General features: G+C 35.6%; 1 protein-coding gene across 9 annotated transcripts in view; it reads left to right on the top strand.

Annotated features, from left to right (window-relative positions):
* The window catches only part of LOC128671393 (uncharacterized protein), a 60,447-nt gene extending 41,307 nt beyond the window's left edge, over positions 1–19,140 (top strand). For 5 of the 9 annotated variants that reach the window (XM_053747834.2, XM_053747836.2, XM_053747833.2 and 2 more), the window contains 6 exons: positions 10,150–10,324; positions 12,654–12,680; positions 13,659–13,805; positions 14,402–14,521; positions 15,358–15,410; positions 17,019–19,140. In XM_053747834.2, the coding sequence (XP_053603809.1) occupies positions 10,150–10,324; positions 12,654–12,680; positions 13,659–13,805; positions 14,402–14,521; positions 15,358–15,410; positions 17,019–17,664 (1,168 nt within the window). In that variant the 3' untranslated portion in view covers positions 17,665–19,140. The other 4 variants (XR_008404844.2, XM_053747840.2, XM_064436062.1 and 1 more) reach the window with 4 other exon arrangements.
* The last annotated feature ends 602 nt before the right edge of the window (positions 19,141–19,742 follow it).

The following is a 19,742-nucleotide window of genomic DNA, read 5'->3' as shown; positions in this document are numbered from 1 at the left end:
ATATAAATAAAATATGCCTGTTTGCGTTTTTGACTATAAAAAGTCATTTGATTGCTTGAACTTGAACAAAAGAAAACCATACCATTTTCTACACGAAAGATCCTACCTTAATTCTACTGGTGTAAAGGTGGGTAAGTAGAGGATAAATAGACAAGTTTTTGAAGTATAGCTGTGATCAATGTAAATAAACCATAAAACACAAAATACATAGCGAGAAATTAACGAATTTTACGTTTACGTTTTTAATGATAAAAATTGAAATCAAAATCAAAGTTCATAATTATTAAAATAGGTGAACAAATACCAAAGAAAATCTGACTATAGTCAGGACAATTTCTACAATCGGATGTGGTGTGGTGACCCTACCGCGCAGCTGCTATGGGGCTTCGATGATCGGTTCATCTCGTGTCGCTATCGCTCGCTACGTCCCGCGTTTAGTCTGCAACTCGGCGCGCGCGCGGCGATACGTACCGCATCCGCATTACAAACCGGCGCACGTGCGCGATCAGATACTATCGATATCGATGTTTCCATCTCCAACCGGTAAACGAACTAACACAACTATCCACCAAATTTTGACTACAGTGACCTAGCCTAGAAGGAATAAATCATGGTGCGACACTATTGGGTATAGCTAATTCAATTAGTGGTTCCCGATAAACGTTACGTTATATCACAGTTCATTATTGGATTTAACGACCGTCGTACTAACGTTATAGACGTGGTAAACAGTACAAGCGTGTACCTAACACTAATTAACAATTCGCTATTTTTAACAAATCTTAAAGTTCTAAATTTTGCATCTTTGCGCAACGACACATTGTTATACCGGCTATTGATTTCATCTTCCAATCCTAGATTACAGAAATTATTAAATATAATTTCCAAGATATATCCACCTGATCGCTTTTTGCAAAAAATAATAATAATAATAATACGAACGTTTGTTGTGCTATCAGTGGCGCAGTGGAAGCAGATAACGAAATTGTTGGCACATCTGGTCATTGACAGAGGCAATAACCATGCGAATCAATAGTCAAGGATATTAACAATATTTATTAAATGCATTGTTCGTATAAATTCAACAAAAAAGCTTTTCATGGTACTCCAAACGCGGTTCTTCATAGATCTTTTCTAACAGAATAATATTTAAAAGACTAAAGAAATGAATTATTCCTATTTAGAGTAATATTGAGTATTCAATAAAACCTAAAATATTGCATTAATGAATGGTTTTTCTATTTTTTAAACACTTGCGGGTAGGTATATAATAAATCCTTTGTGCTTGTAAACAAAGTGTCAATTTCTATTTATAGAAATAGGTACTCGCTAAATATAGAAGTGGAGAGCACGGTTTACATAAAACAAGTTTACATAAAAGTAACGTCCATAATAGATGCTCCATTAGGGTTCCAAGGACGGAAGAGCTTATAAGTTAAGCACTTTAAAAGACTCAAGTGTTTTGTCTGGTCTGGCAAAGTTAATAGTTTATTTTTGTTCCAAGAATTTTGAAACTAACGATTCAGATTAAAACAGGCTTTAATGATTAGATTAACAGTTAAATGTATTACCATACGTATTAGGGTACCGTACGTGACCACGTTTAGGTACACCTGGCTTTGATTAGTTCAGTTTCATTAAATGTACAATATTTTGTTTAGCTTAGCTTATGTTAGCAGTTTATCTTTTAATTAAACACGATATTATCATAATTGGGTATTTCTAAATATTTCATTATAAATATTTTCTTTTCCAAAGTTTGCAACTATTTATCTATAAGTGAGAAATAAATTTCACAGGAAATAAATTGTTGCTGAATAGATAATACTACGTGCTCGTATAATATTTCATTCGTAAATAATCACAGAATCTTGGGGCGTGTCTGAAATGCCGCATTATGTGCCCTGGTACTTTTGTTGTCCAAATTTCGTTGCTATAGTAACATTGAATAGCTTTTAGCATTTGCTCAATAGCAAATGTAAAGTGTAAAAGTGATAATAACTGTTATTAAAAGTGTTCTAAATGCACCATTGTAATGATGTGCCTGAAAGTGTGACTCAGTGAGTGAATTTATATTGGGAATGTCGCTAAAATTATATGTGTACTTAGATATTTAGAGTATTTTGCATAGACTTATATATTACTTGGTATTTTGACTATTCATTTTAACTCAATCATAAACTTCCCATTTGAATCTTTTTGTTATCATTCTTTAGCAATTAACTTCACGTTAGATATATATCTGATATGTATTTTCACGCATATCTAAGCGCTTGTTTATCATCACCTGGTATTGTAAATGCTGTTGCTTTTCTCTGTGGTGACATCGATGCTATCATCGATGATTATCTAATAGATGCTTACTTAACTTATTCAAATCATTCTGCTGAATACAAAAATTAGCCGTGGACAGAAAAATTAGACGTATTATCATTTTGTCTGTGGTACCGTAACAGCCAAACTTTCCCAAAAGTGCCACATAGCCGACCTTTGTCACCTCCTGACCGCACGCCAAAACTTATCCATTAACATCAAATGGCTTGACTTTCTTGATGTAGCAGTAATAAGAACATAATGTCATCTAGTCTGCTATAGTATTTTCGCTTGCCTTTACTTAAAGTTACATAGTTTACGTTTAAACTCAATTAGGTCATCAATTTTATAGCTTTCGAAAAATGTATACAAGACAAAGAACTAGCCCATTCAAATCACAACACAATATGTAGGCCTAAACAATGGCATAGGTATTTATAAACAACCCGTGCGAAAACGTTTGAAAGAATTTTGAAACAGACCCAGTGACAGTGAGCCGACCGTCCAAACAATTTGAGGCAATTGACTGATGTAATGACGGAGGTTAATGAGATCTTGCTAAATTTGGACTAGGTAAAGGAATAATTAATGCCCTTGCTGTGGTGTAATTAACTGTCAAAATACTCGATAGACAGTTCGATAATGAAAAAAAAACTATTTCTGATTCAAAACTTGGAAAAAGATGAAATTCACAATTCTTACCTATAATTTATAAATAATAATAATTTTGACTACATTTTTGCCTAAAGATATACTTATTTATAGTGATGCCACTGTTTTTATAATTGAACACAAATACACTCAAGATATATATTAGCCAATTAAGCACATATTACCTAATCTCGCTACTACATACCCCTTGTAATAAGTACATTAAAACAACTGTCATGTAACTTAGCTTCCGGTCACTAAACTTGTGGCTAATTAGGTTCTATCTCAATTCCCTCTACTTGTCATAATCCGGTCACACGTCCTCAAGCAGTCATTTTGATTGTATCGTTTGCGCGATACGTAGAAGCATATAGGTATATCAGTGCTCCGTAATTCTATTTATATTACTCATCACATAACATTTATTTACTTGTTAGTGTTAATTCTACAATGCAGTCTTATCTGTACCTAATAATGTGATACCACGAAGTATTAGCTACAAAAACTAGTGTCGACAAAGTGATCAAAATATCTGTTTGTGATGAAGATGGAAAAGACGAAAATGATGCTGGAGAAGGAGGCGCCGGTCAAGGGCATCGTGGCCCAAGTGGTCACCATGTTGAACGGCCAAGCCCAAAGGTAATTTACAAGTGTGTGATATCGCTTACGAAGTAATTTGGTAATTATTTCTCATTTTCGAGCTTCCAAAAATGTTTACAGACGAGTTTCGAAAAATCTAAAAAAATTGCCGTTCACATTCATGTAAAAACAGAATTGCAGATGGTTAATTTACAGGTTTACTCGAGATAATTAAGTAGTTCCTCTGTGTTCATTTTAATTGGAGAAATAAATAACACATGCAATTAAAGTAAAACTTAATAATCTTCAAAAAGACTTTTGAGATGAACGACGCATTAATTACCGTTACACTAGCCAGGATAGATGATATAATTATAAGTATTTGTAACTTGTTTTATAGCTATCATATATATTGTAGAGCCAAATTATTAACAAATATTTCTCGCCAATAATACTGGCTTCTATTATGTAAATTGCCTCTCGATAAATTTTTGCTTCGTCATAAAAAATGTTCCGTTACTATATCGATCAAATGCTTTTACTGACGTTAATCTTAATGTGATAGGTACTCGATCAATTTCGAGGATTACATAAACTCCATTTGTAGCATTGCAAGAAGTAGATATGTATGTAGACGTGATGTGTACCATTATTTAGTTCTCACATCTAGGCGAATGATTCAAGCATTAAATTATCTAATCGACGAGACGAGAAGAACGACTGGTTTGGTTGACATCTACGTTCCAAATGCCACTTTCTAATTTTAAAGAATTAGCAGATTTGATGTTGATGAAATTGTCTAGAGATTTTATTATCCCCGTATCAGAAATATGTAGTGTTGTAACATCCTTATGAATTTCCTTAGTTTAGTCTTTTCCGTGCGCTTGTTGATATTATATGACATCCTTCCCTTCCGAAGCGATATTGTTGTTGCAAACAATGCATTGTCAGTAAATTCTGCAAATTCAGATGTTTGTAAAAAGTAAGCAATTCCGCTATTTACATGTACCTACATAATATTTACAACATTATTCTTATATTGCATATGAATCTAAACCTTTGTTTAATCGACATAAATAATTTTGTTTCTTACTGGTATTTATGAAGTTTATAATTCAAGGCTATATATACCCAAAAAGGTGCTATGTCCTCTGTGTAAGTTTATACCGAACATAACTCGCCCACGGCATGCCAAATTTGTACCAATTCTAATTTTTGAATTATTATAATTGGTATTAATTGAATCGTGTCGTTATTGTAATTTTTTTAGTAGCTGTTCTATGTGTCTAAATATTAACCATTAAAATATTTGGCATATCGAACGAAACTTGCGAAACGTGACTTATATGTGGAGCAAACATTAAAACAAGTTGCATATCAAAGCAAACCGCAGTAACTTGACTCTTCTCGTGTGAAATAAGTACTTATGTAGGTGTGGCAGATATCCATTCGACGGCACATCTACATTTTGCGGTTCGGTCTGTCGAGGTCGGACTCGTTTTGCGGACATGAGTCGTGACGAGATCCAATCTCCAAAATTTGTACGTGAAGATTTTATACCACAACAAATGCAAGCATATAGTCGTTTAACTAAACATTTAATTAGGATGTGAGTAATTGTGTTTTTAAAAGTGAAGATTAGACAGCTATTTCTTTCATGAAATTACCGCGGAGATATCCAGAGTTCTGGGCAAATCAATTAGTGAGCTTGGACTGCTCGGAGATTGCGGCGGTGCAAAATTGATTCTAAATTCAATTTTATACACCATCATAATAGCGTGACTTCTTTCTCAAGAACTTCTTTAAGTAGGTACCCATCTCGGGAAAAGTTGTTGCGATAATATATTAGAATAATGTTGGGATGCTGGGACACGTGTCAATTAAATGTCTAATCTAGCAATATTTAGTGAAACTACTAGCTACCTTCAAAAATATGATCGATCTAACCATGATAATCAACGCATGACCGGCTGTATTGGAAAATTTTCATCGCCTAAAATTATTTGTTGTCCTTGTCTTGTTATCAATGCTCCAAATAAATGCTTTCTATTTCAATAAATGTAAAATTCTGTTAACAACTCACACAAACCCCACTCAATGGAACACATATATTAGGATAATAACAATGTCATACACTACTAAACACAATGTCAATAATCTAATATTTTCTTTACCTAACATGTAACTTAAATAGTTTTAAAATCATCAAATACTTATTGAAAGTAGCTGTAAATTTTAGTTCTATTCACAATAACACAAGTGAACAAATGAAAATGGAATCATTCAACCAGTTTGAAGTAATAAAAATGGGAAAGTTCAAGATACAGCTAGTAAATGGTTTCCTATACAACGAGTAAAACATAACGAAGATACTGGTCGTTAACGAAGAACACATGGAAGATGCTGGCCATAAAGTTGATTTAGGTGATGTGGCGGCAGTAGATGTGCCTTACTGGCTCCGCTCTGTCAAATTGCGTTTCGCTCCGTTGCCAATGCGGTACACACTACCCACACCGTGACCATGAGCAGACTGATTACTGACACCAAGTCATTCACTGGTGACTATTACTAACCATTACTATTGATACTTCCATTTGTTATTGAGTTCGTAAGTATAGTGTCTACTTTATAATATTCATCTATACGTAATATCTTTACTGTGCACCTAGCGGTTTCAGTGGGACGAAGTGCATGATTTTCTATGTACTGTAATTTATACCTATGGTACTTGTATCATTTAGGAATTAGAAATATAGGTACGTACGGACCGTGCTTTTAACTGCGTGTACCTTCCTATTTGCTTAATAAAAATCGCAAGACTGAAATGGGCTATTTCAAAAACAATGGCTGTTTTGTGTAATGTTCGGTTAGTCACGTTTAGTTTTCCCACAATTCTTCACGTTTGTCCTTTTAATTGTTACTATCTATCAATGACGTGTCTCCATTAGTTTATATACAGTTATATATATATTTGGCTCATTTAAGCAGCTGTACTTAAGTGGGCCAAATTAGGTACACTTTCAATGAGTTCAAACGGACTAACATTGGACCTATGACTATTTATTTTTTCTCTCTCAAAGTGTTCTCATACATAGATGATAAAGATGAACTACCTCACTATAATGAAGTTGTTTATCCTCCGTTTATGTAACTTTCTCTTCATTATACAGCTCCTATCTATAATCTAAAGTGCTAGATAATTGAAGAAATGTTAACGACGTGCGTGCAAGTGAATCAGCTGGCGTCAGAGGGGACCATTATTGAACGGGCACGCGCATGCGCAATGCCGTCAAACATCTGGAGTGGAGTGGACCGCCGGCCGCCGACGGCAAAACAAACAAACGCGTCGAACCAGTGACACTGACCTATAGAAATTCTGCCTTAACCTAATAACTAACCTTCCATTCGTTTGTAAACAATCTCTACAGTGTACGAACCTGTGCAAATTTTTAACAGTGACAGTGCGTGTGCTGATTGAAAACAAACAAAATCACGTGCAAAAGAAAGTGTTTTAGATTTCTGTTGGCGGCAACCAGCGTGACGCCTGGCTGTAAAGCCGCCGCCGCTGACATTTTATTTGACGTTCAGTCCGTGTTCTCCCTCTCCGACACACCTGGCTGCGTAATTTGGCACACTGCCGTTGCTAAACTACATGTCAATGCCCTCACACGTGGACCATCTCGTTCAGGCAACATGAACTATGAAAACGAGCTGTGTCCAATCAAACCAGTCATTGACACGCTCAGTTAGCCCGCGCTACTCGTTAAATATAGGTGGTGTAACAGTACACCGATTGGAAACAGAGTGTATCAAAAAGAAATCTGCGTGGTGATTGGAGATCCGATAGGCATGAATGGCCAGGGTTGACGCGGTGATCTGATTTTCTGGCGGGCGGGCTGGTGCGGCGTCAGCAGTGGCGCGCGATATCACCGCCCGCGCGCGAACTTCAGTTGAAATCAGTTGTCTGCGTGCGTGCGCGCTGTGAAAGTCTCCCGCGCGATATGCGTTCAGTAGCAGCCACGTCCACGGCGCCTGGCGCTGCCGGTACCCATCTTACCCTGGGTGCTCGACGCCAGAAGACAGATCTCCATGTGGCCGATACCATCGCAGCACGCTCATTATCCCCGGCACCCAGTCTTCGAAGCCAGAAAGCCAAACAATATAGGTACACTTTCTGCATAATATTTGCAAATTTACAGTGAAATTTTTCGTATTCACTACGTCTTGGAATGGAACTCAACGAGAGTCGTGAAATCTTGGGAAATTGTTGTGCCTTCTATTGAATATTGTTCAGTATCTTTTTCGCGTGTACGTACACGTTATCTAGTTTTATCGACTTATCGTATGTTTCAAAATTAATATCTATCGTGATTATGACAGTTCAATGTTGTTGATCATCTTAATATCCGTAATGTTGCAGTTCAAAAGGTTTGGAAGGATTTGGAGCTATTTGATAAACAAGTTTTGTTTTTGTTCTTACCACAAAGGCCGAAATTTTCATTCAGCTAAAGCAACAGTGCAAGGCCAAACGAGAGGCGGCTGTTAATACGTTGTGAGCTAAAACTATATCGCTGATCAAGGCGTTTCCGTTAACAATGATAAGTATTACGTTTTACTAACACCAACTATGACTTATGACTTCATTTGTGGCATTGTTTCATTTCTCATAATAAGGTATATTGTACTTCTTATGGATTAACACGTTCTTTATAACAAAATCACGAACAGCACATGTCAGACTTTCATAAACATGATATGTATTTACCTATTCACATTATAAATACACCCGTAATAATAAATATGCTTGGCGATATACCTGATAAGGAAAGTAGACTATATCTCAAGAATGAAAAGAACTAAGAGGAAAAGCATTGATTTAATTAATAACGATAATTCTAATGTAATAAGATATTTATAGAAATGGACAGCATTCGATTAGCGAAGAACAGTAAGATGAATAATATGGATATATATATTTTTTTAATACCACCGCAAAGTCGGGTAAGACAAGGTAGGTAACCTAATCTTAATGACTCTATAGTCATCAGCTTTTAACTTTTAACTAATGACTACCCTAACTCACATAACCATTTTGTGTCTGTCTCATTAATTTTGAAAAAAGAAAAATAAAAAGGCCAATGGTGTTTAAATGACAAATTATAGAAATTCTGCGTGGTTATATCTGATTCATTGCGTTTTCTACCTCCACGCTCTATTGGTGATTCCGTAATCGATTAGGTGGTAGCTAAACTGTATTCTGCTGCTAAAATCAATCATTTCTATTTTCAACAAACTCTAAATAGGTACCTTACTATATTTATTATACTTAGGTTGTCATACTAATATTAATATCTCTATCCAGTTAAGTGAAGCCCTGTCTACAATGTCAATGCTACAATGCTAATTCTTCTTGCTAGGATTTAAGATTTTGTTTGTACACAAGGATAAGTATATTATAACCTAATTCATAGTAAAAAGAGTAAGAGTATTTACGATGTACCTACTTAAGTACTTTGTACAGGTTTATGCAAAAAACTACCTTCGTCGTCAATACTTATATGTATGGAACGTGCATCATACAACATACACATGCTCCATGTCCATCAAGTCGTAGATAATATAATTACTAACGATAAGGTTATCGACCAATTACTAACTCAATGCAACAGATATCTACTCAACAGTTCTGCGTTCAAAACTCACAAATACTTATATTAGAACAAGTTACATTAGTATCGTGGTGTTTCATATGTAAGGTTGCCCGGTGCTAGTAAAGATTCATGCTTTTGCTTGGTTGATCCTATTAGTTATATCATGTTATCCAATAGAATCAACCAAGTGTCGTAGAAGTTTGAAAGAGCAAGACATCGTTACAAACTTTCCGATTTGTGTTTTCTATATTCTCAACCCTTAAAGCGAATCGCATCAATTGAACAACAATAGTATCGCAATCCGATCGGGCCGCGCAGGAACTGAAAGGCTACGCCTATGAAAACTGCTCCGATGCAGTGAATGACATAAATCTAGCTATACCTGTATATATTTCCTAGTAACATAGACGTGTCCCTATTTTGCTAATTAATTTGTGAAGGCGTGTCCACCAACCGCACACGCCCTCTTTGATGACCGAAATAAGGTTTATACTCGACAAGCAATCCATCAGAAATATCACACCGATGCCAAAGAGGAACTTTGTTTTACAAATAATGGAAAATTAAGCAGCTGAAACCAGGTTATTTTTTAGGGAAATATCAATGTCTGTCAAACATATGGAAATGTTTTAATTATATTTTTGGGGATTCGTATACTTGTGAGTATACGAATATCTTATTATTTATCTGAAGAGATATATGACATAAATCATCCAGAAATTTCTGGAATAACCCCCGCAAAATACATGTTGGTTTCCCATCCGAAACGAGTTAACGCCAGAGAAATGCGATGGCTCTCCACACTCTCGGCAGTTGATCGCTTTTGGCTCACGCAGATCAAAATTCCAAATTTAACTTTTCTCAGATACATATATTCCCATTTGACAACACGAATACACTGCCTACCTCTATTTCTATATTCGTTACTCTAAAAAACTATATGTCTATATTCCAGGGCCAGCCTGCCAGTGCGCACGGCGCGGTTACTCCAGCGATCGCGAACGCAAACGCCGTCGGAGGCGGGCGCTAGTGACGGCTCCACGTCGCCTGCGCCCGCGCCGGCCACGTTGTTGCAGGATGTGGTCGACATTAAGACTTTACTATTGCAGCTTAAGCGGGTGCTACAGGAGGTCAGTATTGCATGCATTCGTGTGCATGAATATAATCATTTCAACCCCAACTCTCTCATTGGACGACAAAGTGCAGTGAGTGCAATCCACTTTCAATGAGAGATGGCCTATGTTATATTAAGCATTTAGTTTAAGCATTAAGTTTTAAAGAAGTATTTATATTACCATTTGTGATGGTCGACGTTTGAATTTGTAATGTTAATTTTGTTGTATGTTATATTATTATGTTTAACGTGTCCCGTCCGAGCCCGAAATACTCTAGGGATAGCAAGACTAATTTTACGAATATAAATACTCCCTAAATTCATATCTACGATATCTAGCACTATTTACTTAACGATGAGATGACTTGCTTTGAATCTCAACAACTGTTGTGCGACATCCGTTTTTTTTTTTGCGTTTAAAATTTGCATGTAACCTGTCATCCCCGCATAGTTTAGCGGATGCGTTTTTTCGCTACGAGTAGATGACTCTATTGCCCTATTTCTATAAATCGCATCATTTTCTTGTAAGCATGTAACTAATGACGCTATATAAGTATACCTACGTTGTGCACGTTAATTAAATCTTTACCTACATATATGTACCTTATTATACATTATGAATAAAAAAACTGGCTATTAATTCTGCGTCTTGTACTTGAAATCCATTTCTAAATGAGCATGATCAAGTTAAACTCAACCCACAGTACACTTAAGAGTCGCTGTGATGAAATATCACAGGTCAGGGACAACACACGACCCAACTGAAATTTCGATGAAGGAAATATTTTCTAATTATCTTTCGACTTGGTACCTACTACTAATGAATTTATCAAGCAAGTTATGCAAGCAAATACTAAAACCATTTTATTTACGGATTATTTAAAAACATAAATAAATGAATTTTGGGTGTCTGCTCATATGGAATTTTTGGGATAAATAAGTAATAAATTAATTTAAAAAAAAATTGTTGTAGCGTGAATAAGTTAATCAATCTCACAAACTTTCACGTTTATGATATTAATAGGAAAATACAGAAAGTACCTAGTTTATTATAGAGGAAGGGATTTGTTTCTACTCTCGCAATTCAGAATACGTAATATACCTAGACAGTGAGGTCGTTGTTATTTCTAAAAACTAAGTACTCGGAAGTAGTACTCGGAACTATGCAATACAAAAATAAAACACAAAACGAGTAAAACAAAACATTCACGGAAATATACTTACACCTAGCCGAATTGATTTATATACCTTAGGTAGGTAGCACACTGTTAGCAACAGAAAACTAACCTGACCATTCTTACTTTTCATTTTCCTCAATACAAAAATTGTAATTGATGGAGTTAATAAGTTTTATTTATTTTCTTTTACTTATGCATAATGAGGTGGCACGTCTGATTGCACGGCTATTGAAGTGTACCTAAGTACACTAAGCAACGATTAATGGATTGTAGAGGAAATGCTCAATCGCCTGGCATTAGCAATTTCCCCGAGCATGGCGTGAGCGTGAAGCGTCACTCCCTGTTGTTAGTACGATGTCCTAATTAAACATTCGTTTTACATTTAAAATAATAATATCAAAGTTTATATTGTAGTGAACGATCATTATAACAAGGTCATAATATTATTTTAGAGGAAACTAAGTAGCTGAATTATTTTCTAAAAAAATATCTTTTCTAGTTCTTCTTTATGTACATACTTAGGATCACGCTATTTTTAAATTGTTTAGCATTACGTATTTCATTTTTATATATATATTTTATAATAACGGTAACCAAAGGTACAATGATAGGTATAAGTAATAAATTACCTTTCACATTGTCCATTAAAGTTAATTTATTACGTCGAGTTAAGTACATAAATAATTAGTTTTTGAGTAGAGTGCGCAGATATTGAATGACGATTTATTACCGCATGATTGTTTACTTTAAGGTTTATCCATATCAAGATTCTCCAAGTCGCATGTACATATAGCTTATGTACGCCTTGTGTCAATGCATAGTTAAAATCTAAGCAATGTACTATAAATTACCTGCATTTGGCAAACGTATAAGTGAAAAGCATATTATTATCAGTCAAGTTACCCTTCATGTACTTTTACCAGAGCAGCGATTTAAAAAAAATGTACATTGATGTGCTGTTGACTGTACATGCGACGACGTAAGAATTGAACATGTGTAGCTACTGTTTTTTTCTTTGCTTTTTCCTAGAATTTTCTTGTTTTAATCGTCGTAACATGTAGGTTCGATGTTGTATCTAATAGTTTGATATGCAAATGTGTAGCGTGCACATAGCTTCGTGTTGTAATGTGTTCTGTTTGGTTGCATCGCCTTGTTTGCCGCACGCAGCCCGGGGAGGAGCATCATTCGATGAGTGTAAGTATAGCTTTATGTTATAATAGCTCCTCTACACATCAGCTATGATCGCGGCTATTCGACATTGCTCAATTTTTCCTTGAGTGAGTGTAAAGCTGCTGCTGTAGCTGGCATACAAGTGTGCAAGCTAATGGCATCTATTTGCTGTCAAAAGCATGGACTCCGTTCTAATTCCATGGTCAAAAGACCGCAATCATAGTCGTAAAGTTTAACGCAATAGTCTCTCTTAGGTTTGTAACCTCAATAAACTGCAATGTCAAAACTCATAATCAAGATCTAAGAGGGTATTCCTAATTCCGACTCACACTGTTGCCAAAGAGTTCGCGGAACTTTGTCGAATTTGGTATACATTGCTGATCCTTCATTGCGGTAAATAAAAGCACTCATACATACTACGCAATGTTCGCGCATTCGCGTCGGCATCTGTCTGAGTTCGTCGACAATGTGGAGCTGGCATTTAGACAATTCGCTATAACGCTTGAGGTTGGCAAGCATATACTTAAACGTAACATAACACTTGAAGTAAAATTGCACTTTAAACGGCTTGTCAGCAATTTGAAACTGGAAATGATCAATGTGCATGTCTTTTTATTTTGTTTGCACGCGCAAAATTTCCTTGCATTTTGCAGACATCTACTTTTATTTGTATTTTTATAGTGAGATACAGACAAAAGATGGATCGTTACACATAATATTCCCATCTTACTGGTCCTTCGAGCCGGATATAGCATTTCTATTTTTACACATTCTGTATACGGAAAACACTACTTGTAACATTCCATGAGAAAATGTACAATGCAAATGTGTAATGTATTATGGAGAGAAATCGCATAAGACGTTTCACTTGCTTATTTTGATTATAGATGCGCATAATACGTTGGAAGTGACTACGCTACATATGGTAGATTTTCTCGTGCATCGTCTCGATTTACCCTACCTTTTTGACTTGATTGATCCTAACTTTACTGAAAACCACAGAGCGAAACTCTCGACCCGTTGCTGGCGGCGTGCGCGGAGAGCCCCGCGCGCGGCAACGGGCGCCGCCCCCCGCCCGCCGCGCCCCGCGCGGACTCGCTGCCGCCCGACGCCTGCGCTGAGATGCGCAGGCAGATCGTCTATCTGCAGGTAACACCTTGATTTCTTTCCACTAACTGTTAAAGACAATAGGATCAATAGACTGCAAAACCAAAAAAAAGTAGGTACTTCGTAAATAAAATTTTGTTACTGTTGTAATAATAAGGAAGTATCAATACCTGTAATAGAGTTGCAAAATGGTAGAAAATAATGGCTCTTATTTTATTTTTAATTGTTTCTAGAATCCAGAACTCTTTAGATTAAGTTAGTCTGTTTGGCCGCTTGATTCTGAGGTATCTGATAGCTTACATGTAATTTATCGATCAGATGTATCTTGTTCACAAGTGTTGAATAGAACTAACGGGCAGATAACATTAGTTTTTCTGTCAGATTACAGAAAATGGTGAAACAGGCCTTCAATAAGTAATTCTTCATTTTGCTCATCATCCTCCGTAGAAATTACATCTTGATTTTCTATCTTATCGATTGTGTTGTTGATAATACAGGTGTCAGGATTTTTTAAGTTATAATCAATTTATATACAATTTATATATAATTAATATATAGACCACCAAGTTGCTTTCTCAAGGACTTTTTAGTATTATATGGAATGTAGCTATAACAAGTTGTGTACTATGTTGTCGCAGAGTCAGTTGGAGGAGCGCGACCGGCTGGTGCGCGTGCTGCAGCAGCAGATGCTGCGCTTGGCGGACAGCCACGAGCCGCGCGCCGACGACACCTGCAACGTCGGCACGCAGACTGACCGGGTGAGGCGGCTCTGTTTGTCTCGATTATACAGCATACACACCAGAAAGGCTACCACGAAACATACAAACACATACACTCTTGAGAAAGTGAAGAAATCAAATGAGGGCGCTGTCTCCACTGAAGTTAATTTTACGTTACCTAGTTAAGTTTCTATTCACTTTGAAAAATACAGTTGTCAGTATATACTGACGGAGCTATACTACTGAGCTCCGAATTGCCAAATGCTGTTTCTAGGTTAGATCAATAGGATATCAAAGTTTGCCTGTGGTGGTAAATATCAAGATACAATTATTACGATTTTGTAAGATTATGTGGGAAACAGGAATAAATAATTAGGGGATATGGATATTGTGGAAATTCTTATTAGCGCTATCAGATATTCGCCTGGATTTTTTTTATATGTTAGTAAACGGGTTCGCATTTCCAATATTAAATTGCTTCTAGTCCATCTTTTAGAACTACAACCGGTCATACAAGTATAATAATAAAATAAATAATAAATATATTAGGACAAATCACATAAATTGAGCTAGTCCCAAAGTAAGTTCAAGACTTGTGTTATGGGATACTAACTCAACGATACTATATTTTATAACAAATATATAGATAAATATCCAAGACCCGGGCCAATCAGGATAAGATAAGATCATTTTCCATCATGACCCGATCGAGGACCGAACCCGAGACCTCTCGGTTCAGAGGCAAACACTTTGCCTCTGAACCGAGAGGCCACTGCGCCACCGAGGTCGTCGTATCTTAAAGAACTAAATACAGAAATTGAATGATTAATGTATAAAGATTAAGAACTCAAATATCTTTTGTCATTTCCTTTCAGTTACGGCCGCCGAGCACAGTGCTATCAAGTTCTGAAAATTCCGGTTTAGTGAGGTAACATTCTATCTTGATTTTTCATAGATCTAAGTATATGCACACATTTCACATAACAACCCAACAACTTGGATGAACACTATAATGTATATCCTTTTTCTTTCTGAGGTCACACATTATTGGTCTCTCTTATCAATATTCTTACTTATATTTTTGATTTATTTATTTCATGTCAGCCCTATTAATTAAATTATGTAAGTACGTTTATGTTTATACAATATGTTATTTATTTATTTTTTACTGTTGTTTTAGGTTTATCGTCACCTCGTTGCACTCATTAAAATCCATTTTGAGAATACTACTATCATCTATCACTATCTTTTACATCACCCCTATTTACCCTTCATATTACTTATCTTGTTGCACTTCAGTTGTGAGGAATGCAATCGTCAAAGGTCAATGTCTAGCGAATGACCTAAATAGCCAAAAATGGATAATCACCTTCAGAGATTACATGAATAAAAAGATGACTTTTGCTCCAACCTCCATGTGTCGAGTCTCGCTCATTGTATCTCCATATTTTACTGGCATTCTCTTTTGACATATAGCTTCTAATTCCTGTAAATATTCCAGTCACTAGTTGCCAATTCATAATTTATTTTTTTAGCCAAAATCGTAATTAAGTTAGTTAAACCATTTTGTTTCTAATTTCCTCACATGCTGCTTTGAATTCGTTTCGAATTTGGATGAAATGTCGTTTATTGTGGGATTACGGCAGTTTCCACCTTCTGCGCGGTCGTCCGTCGGATCAGGTAGTCTGGCTTGACTGGTTGCTCGCTGTTTGTCTCTTGTGCTCGATCAATGTCTTGTGCTTGTTTCATCTCCTCTATAACACCTCCGATGACGTCTTCCTCGTCTCTGATAGGGACATTGAGGAGTATTGCTACAGACACAAGACAGATGCATGAAGATTTTGACTTCTCACCGAAATAATTCAAAAATATACGCCGATCGTGCCTGTTATAAGCTTTATCGTAGAAATTCAAAATTCATTTTTAACGATCAGAAATTAATTTATTGTATATAGATCACATTGATTTTATGGATTCAGAACCCGTGCTTGTTGCAGAATGTAGATAACGAAGCATGAGTAAAATAGTTTTGACTTGTGAGATAGGCGCTGAAATTAGATAAATATTGGCTTCTAACATTGTATTTCTGTAGGACTGCTGTGTTTGAGAACAGTTGCGATTTTTGACTGATTTTGTAAATTGGCATCTAATATGTTTTGTAAAGGTTTTGATATTGAAACTTGACTTTGTGTTACACGCTGCCACGTCAGAATTTAAAGGTGAGCGAATAGAAATAACATGGCTGCGAAATTTTTTTTTAGTTATTTAACACTGGAAATTTTACACAATTTATTAGTAGCTTGTAATTCATCAGTTAAACATAAAGTAATCTATTTTTGAAAATTAAAGATGGCTGCTCAATGATTGACTTGCTGAATTATTTATCGTATCAGACTTTGATTTGGGACATCAGCAGTTTATTTCCAAAAAAGTTGTGCTTTATTAATGATTTATTCCTATATATCAACCATATGTGAAAACTCACGAAACAATTGCTTTATTATAATCTTGTCTCACCTAAAATTTTTATTCGCAGTTGGAATGAACAATCAAGCGCTCGGAAGCTGCCGGCACACAGTGAAGCACAAAAGACTAAGAGACCTCTCAACGGGACTGTCAAGTGTCAGTGTCAGTGCGCTCGGAGACTGAACGGACTCAGTAACGGAGACGAGAACGGACAGACAGACAAACGGACCGACGTACAACTCCGGGGAAACAGCCGTGTCGGCTCTAAATACCTTCAAGCCTTAGCCAACAACTCCGATAATCGCAGATATATCAAGCGCGATTCATCTGTGGGCGAAAAGAGCGAAAGAAAATCCTTGTACTCCAGCAGATCTCGGTCGATAGAAAATTTCCACAATTCTAACTATCAGCTATATTCTAACGAACCGCTCAAACATGCAGTTATAGAGGAGAACTCGCTCATGAAGCATCAGTCATACGGAGACTTATACAACGGTAGAATCAGCAGCAAGGAAAGCGTCAACGGAAACAGACATAGTCCAAGTCTTACTGGACAATCTACAGACACAGATTACAGTTCCGACGGTGGATACAAATCCCTTCCTTCCTCTATCAACTGTAATGGACACTCGCCTAAAAAAGTGAGTGGTATTCCAAGAAGATCTATTGAACAGAAGTTCCTAAGCACGAAACATGTCAAAGCAAGCGCTATTTGAATATTCATGAGCGAGTCCTAGCTAACTTGACTGAATGAACGTTTCGTTATAATTCTTATCTGTACGAAATAAAAAGAAGTACTTATGCTGGAAAATTTCTGCGAATGAATTGAGTGAATGTTCAGTAATCGGATCTTCGATGAATGTTTCTCAGATCTCCCGCTTGACAAGCACCGTCGTTTCAAAAGACAGATATGAGTGATAAAGGCTTTTATGCCCGAATGTGATATTGCAAGCAGACTTTAGACGATGTTTGTATAGTTTGCCTGTATTATCTCGTGAGTTTGTTTGTGGACAGTTTGGATATGCCATGGTGTTGATTCGAAGCGAAGCTAGCATCGCTTGTTCGCATTTACTTTCCATTGCGAGGCTAATTTTATATTAGTTAAGCTATGTTTATTGGATGCCAAATTATACGATGTAATCTTAAAAGTCCTATAATAAATGGTATTGTTACAAATTTAACATGAGAAGGGAAGTCTAACCTTCGTACTAGTGATCAAGGGTAAAATTAAGTCTCTGGACATATCAAAGCTATAGTATATTTTGTTTCCTTATTTATTGTACTTTTGATCCAAATATAAACTGGTAAGCTAATCAAAAATTGAATGGTTGGAAATTTAAAATATTGATTCCATCAATTATTCATTTTCTATTTGTTACAAAAACTGACTCCCTTCTTGTGTTTACTCACATGAAGTAAATTAGTAAAGAATTAATTATCGTCATTTGACATGAAATGCAACTTGTTTCGTTTCATATTCGATTGCATTGCATTTTTATTATATAAAAGCTATACATATACTTGGACCTCCTGTATAGAACAGTTAGGGTTATTCAACCATGATCTAATTTTGTAGATTTAATTTACAAATTTGTATACAGGCGATAAAATGTTATCTTAGATTTTCTATGGTAGACGAACTAGTAGATAAAGCTGTAATATGTGATAAGAGTGGCTGTAAGACCTTATGTATTTAATTTTAAACATTGTATCTTCCTTGTTATTCATCAATTATCACATGTATGTATCAAAATTATTATCATTGATAATCCTCGAAAGATGTATTAAATTGATTTGCCTTTTATAGAGTTGTGTTTTGGGACTATACAAATAGGTATCATATGGGGGTCATACAAAATGTTAAATATAAGATTTTTTTGTTATACCATAAAGTGTCATTTGAAGCATTTGTAAAATGAGTGTTAAATGTAATTTTGAATTAATTATTACATCTTCCACGGAGCCTAATTAAGTATCCTAAATTGATACCTAGACTTTATGAAATACCTCTAATCCTTTACAAGCATCCAACTTGGATTTATGTACTTACGACATTTATGTACTTATGGCTACCTTATCTGTTCGTTACGTTGCGCTTTCCTACATTAGTTATGTAAGTCTAAGCCCATTAGCTTAGTAAAATTATATTAATTTAAAAATTGAAGTTGTTTCAATAAATATTTTAATTTTGATTTGCCTTTTTTATTTTAAACCTTTTATCTTAAGGATATATTTTCTAAATAAGTATATTCTAATGAAAGACATACTTGTAGCTACTAGGATTTTAGCGAAAATTATTCTTCACTTTTACGTTCATAGATTTATAAAAAAAATGTAGGTAGATGTAACATTATATTTAGAACCTTCAAATATTTCAAGGAGAGGCCAAACCAGCCTATCAAAATAATTAGGCAATGGCTATTATCAAAATATAACAATGGCGATAACTTACTTTATAAAATTATCAACATTACATAAAGTTCTCAAACACTAGTACTGCACTCTTAATGCAGCAGGTATGAACGTGAAACTTTACTAAGTTAAAAACAATGATGAATGATTTTTGTCACTGTAAATTTTTAGTTTTTCTTCGTCGTCGATACGATGATTTATAGTAGGAGAAAATCAACGGATACGTGTCTTTAATTTAAATTATTTGTATTCCAAGATAAGAAATAGCACACAAAAATGTAGTACACTATCTAATAATACTACTTTTAGAAAGTTAAAGTTTCAGCAGAAGGCAGACAGTAAAGCGCTATAAAAGACTCATGGTGTGCAACAAAAAAAAACA

The sequence above is a fragment of the Plodia interpunctella genome, chromosome 7 (assembly GCF_027563975.2).
Source record: "Plodia interpunctella isolate USDA-ARS_2022_Savannah chromosome 7, ilPloInte3.2, whole genome shotgun sequence".
NCBI classification, from domain to species: domain Eukaryota; kingdom Metazoa; phylum Arthropoda; class Insecta; order Lepidoptera; family Pyralidae; genus Plodia; species Plodia interpunctella.
Note: the sequence above shows the minus strand (reverse complement) of the source record. Positions and strands in the feature narration are given on the sequence as shown.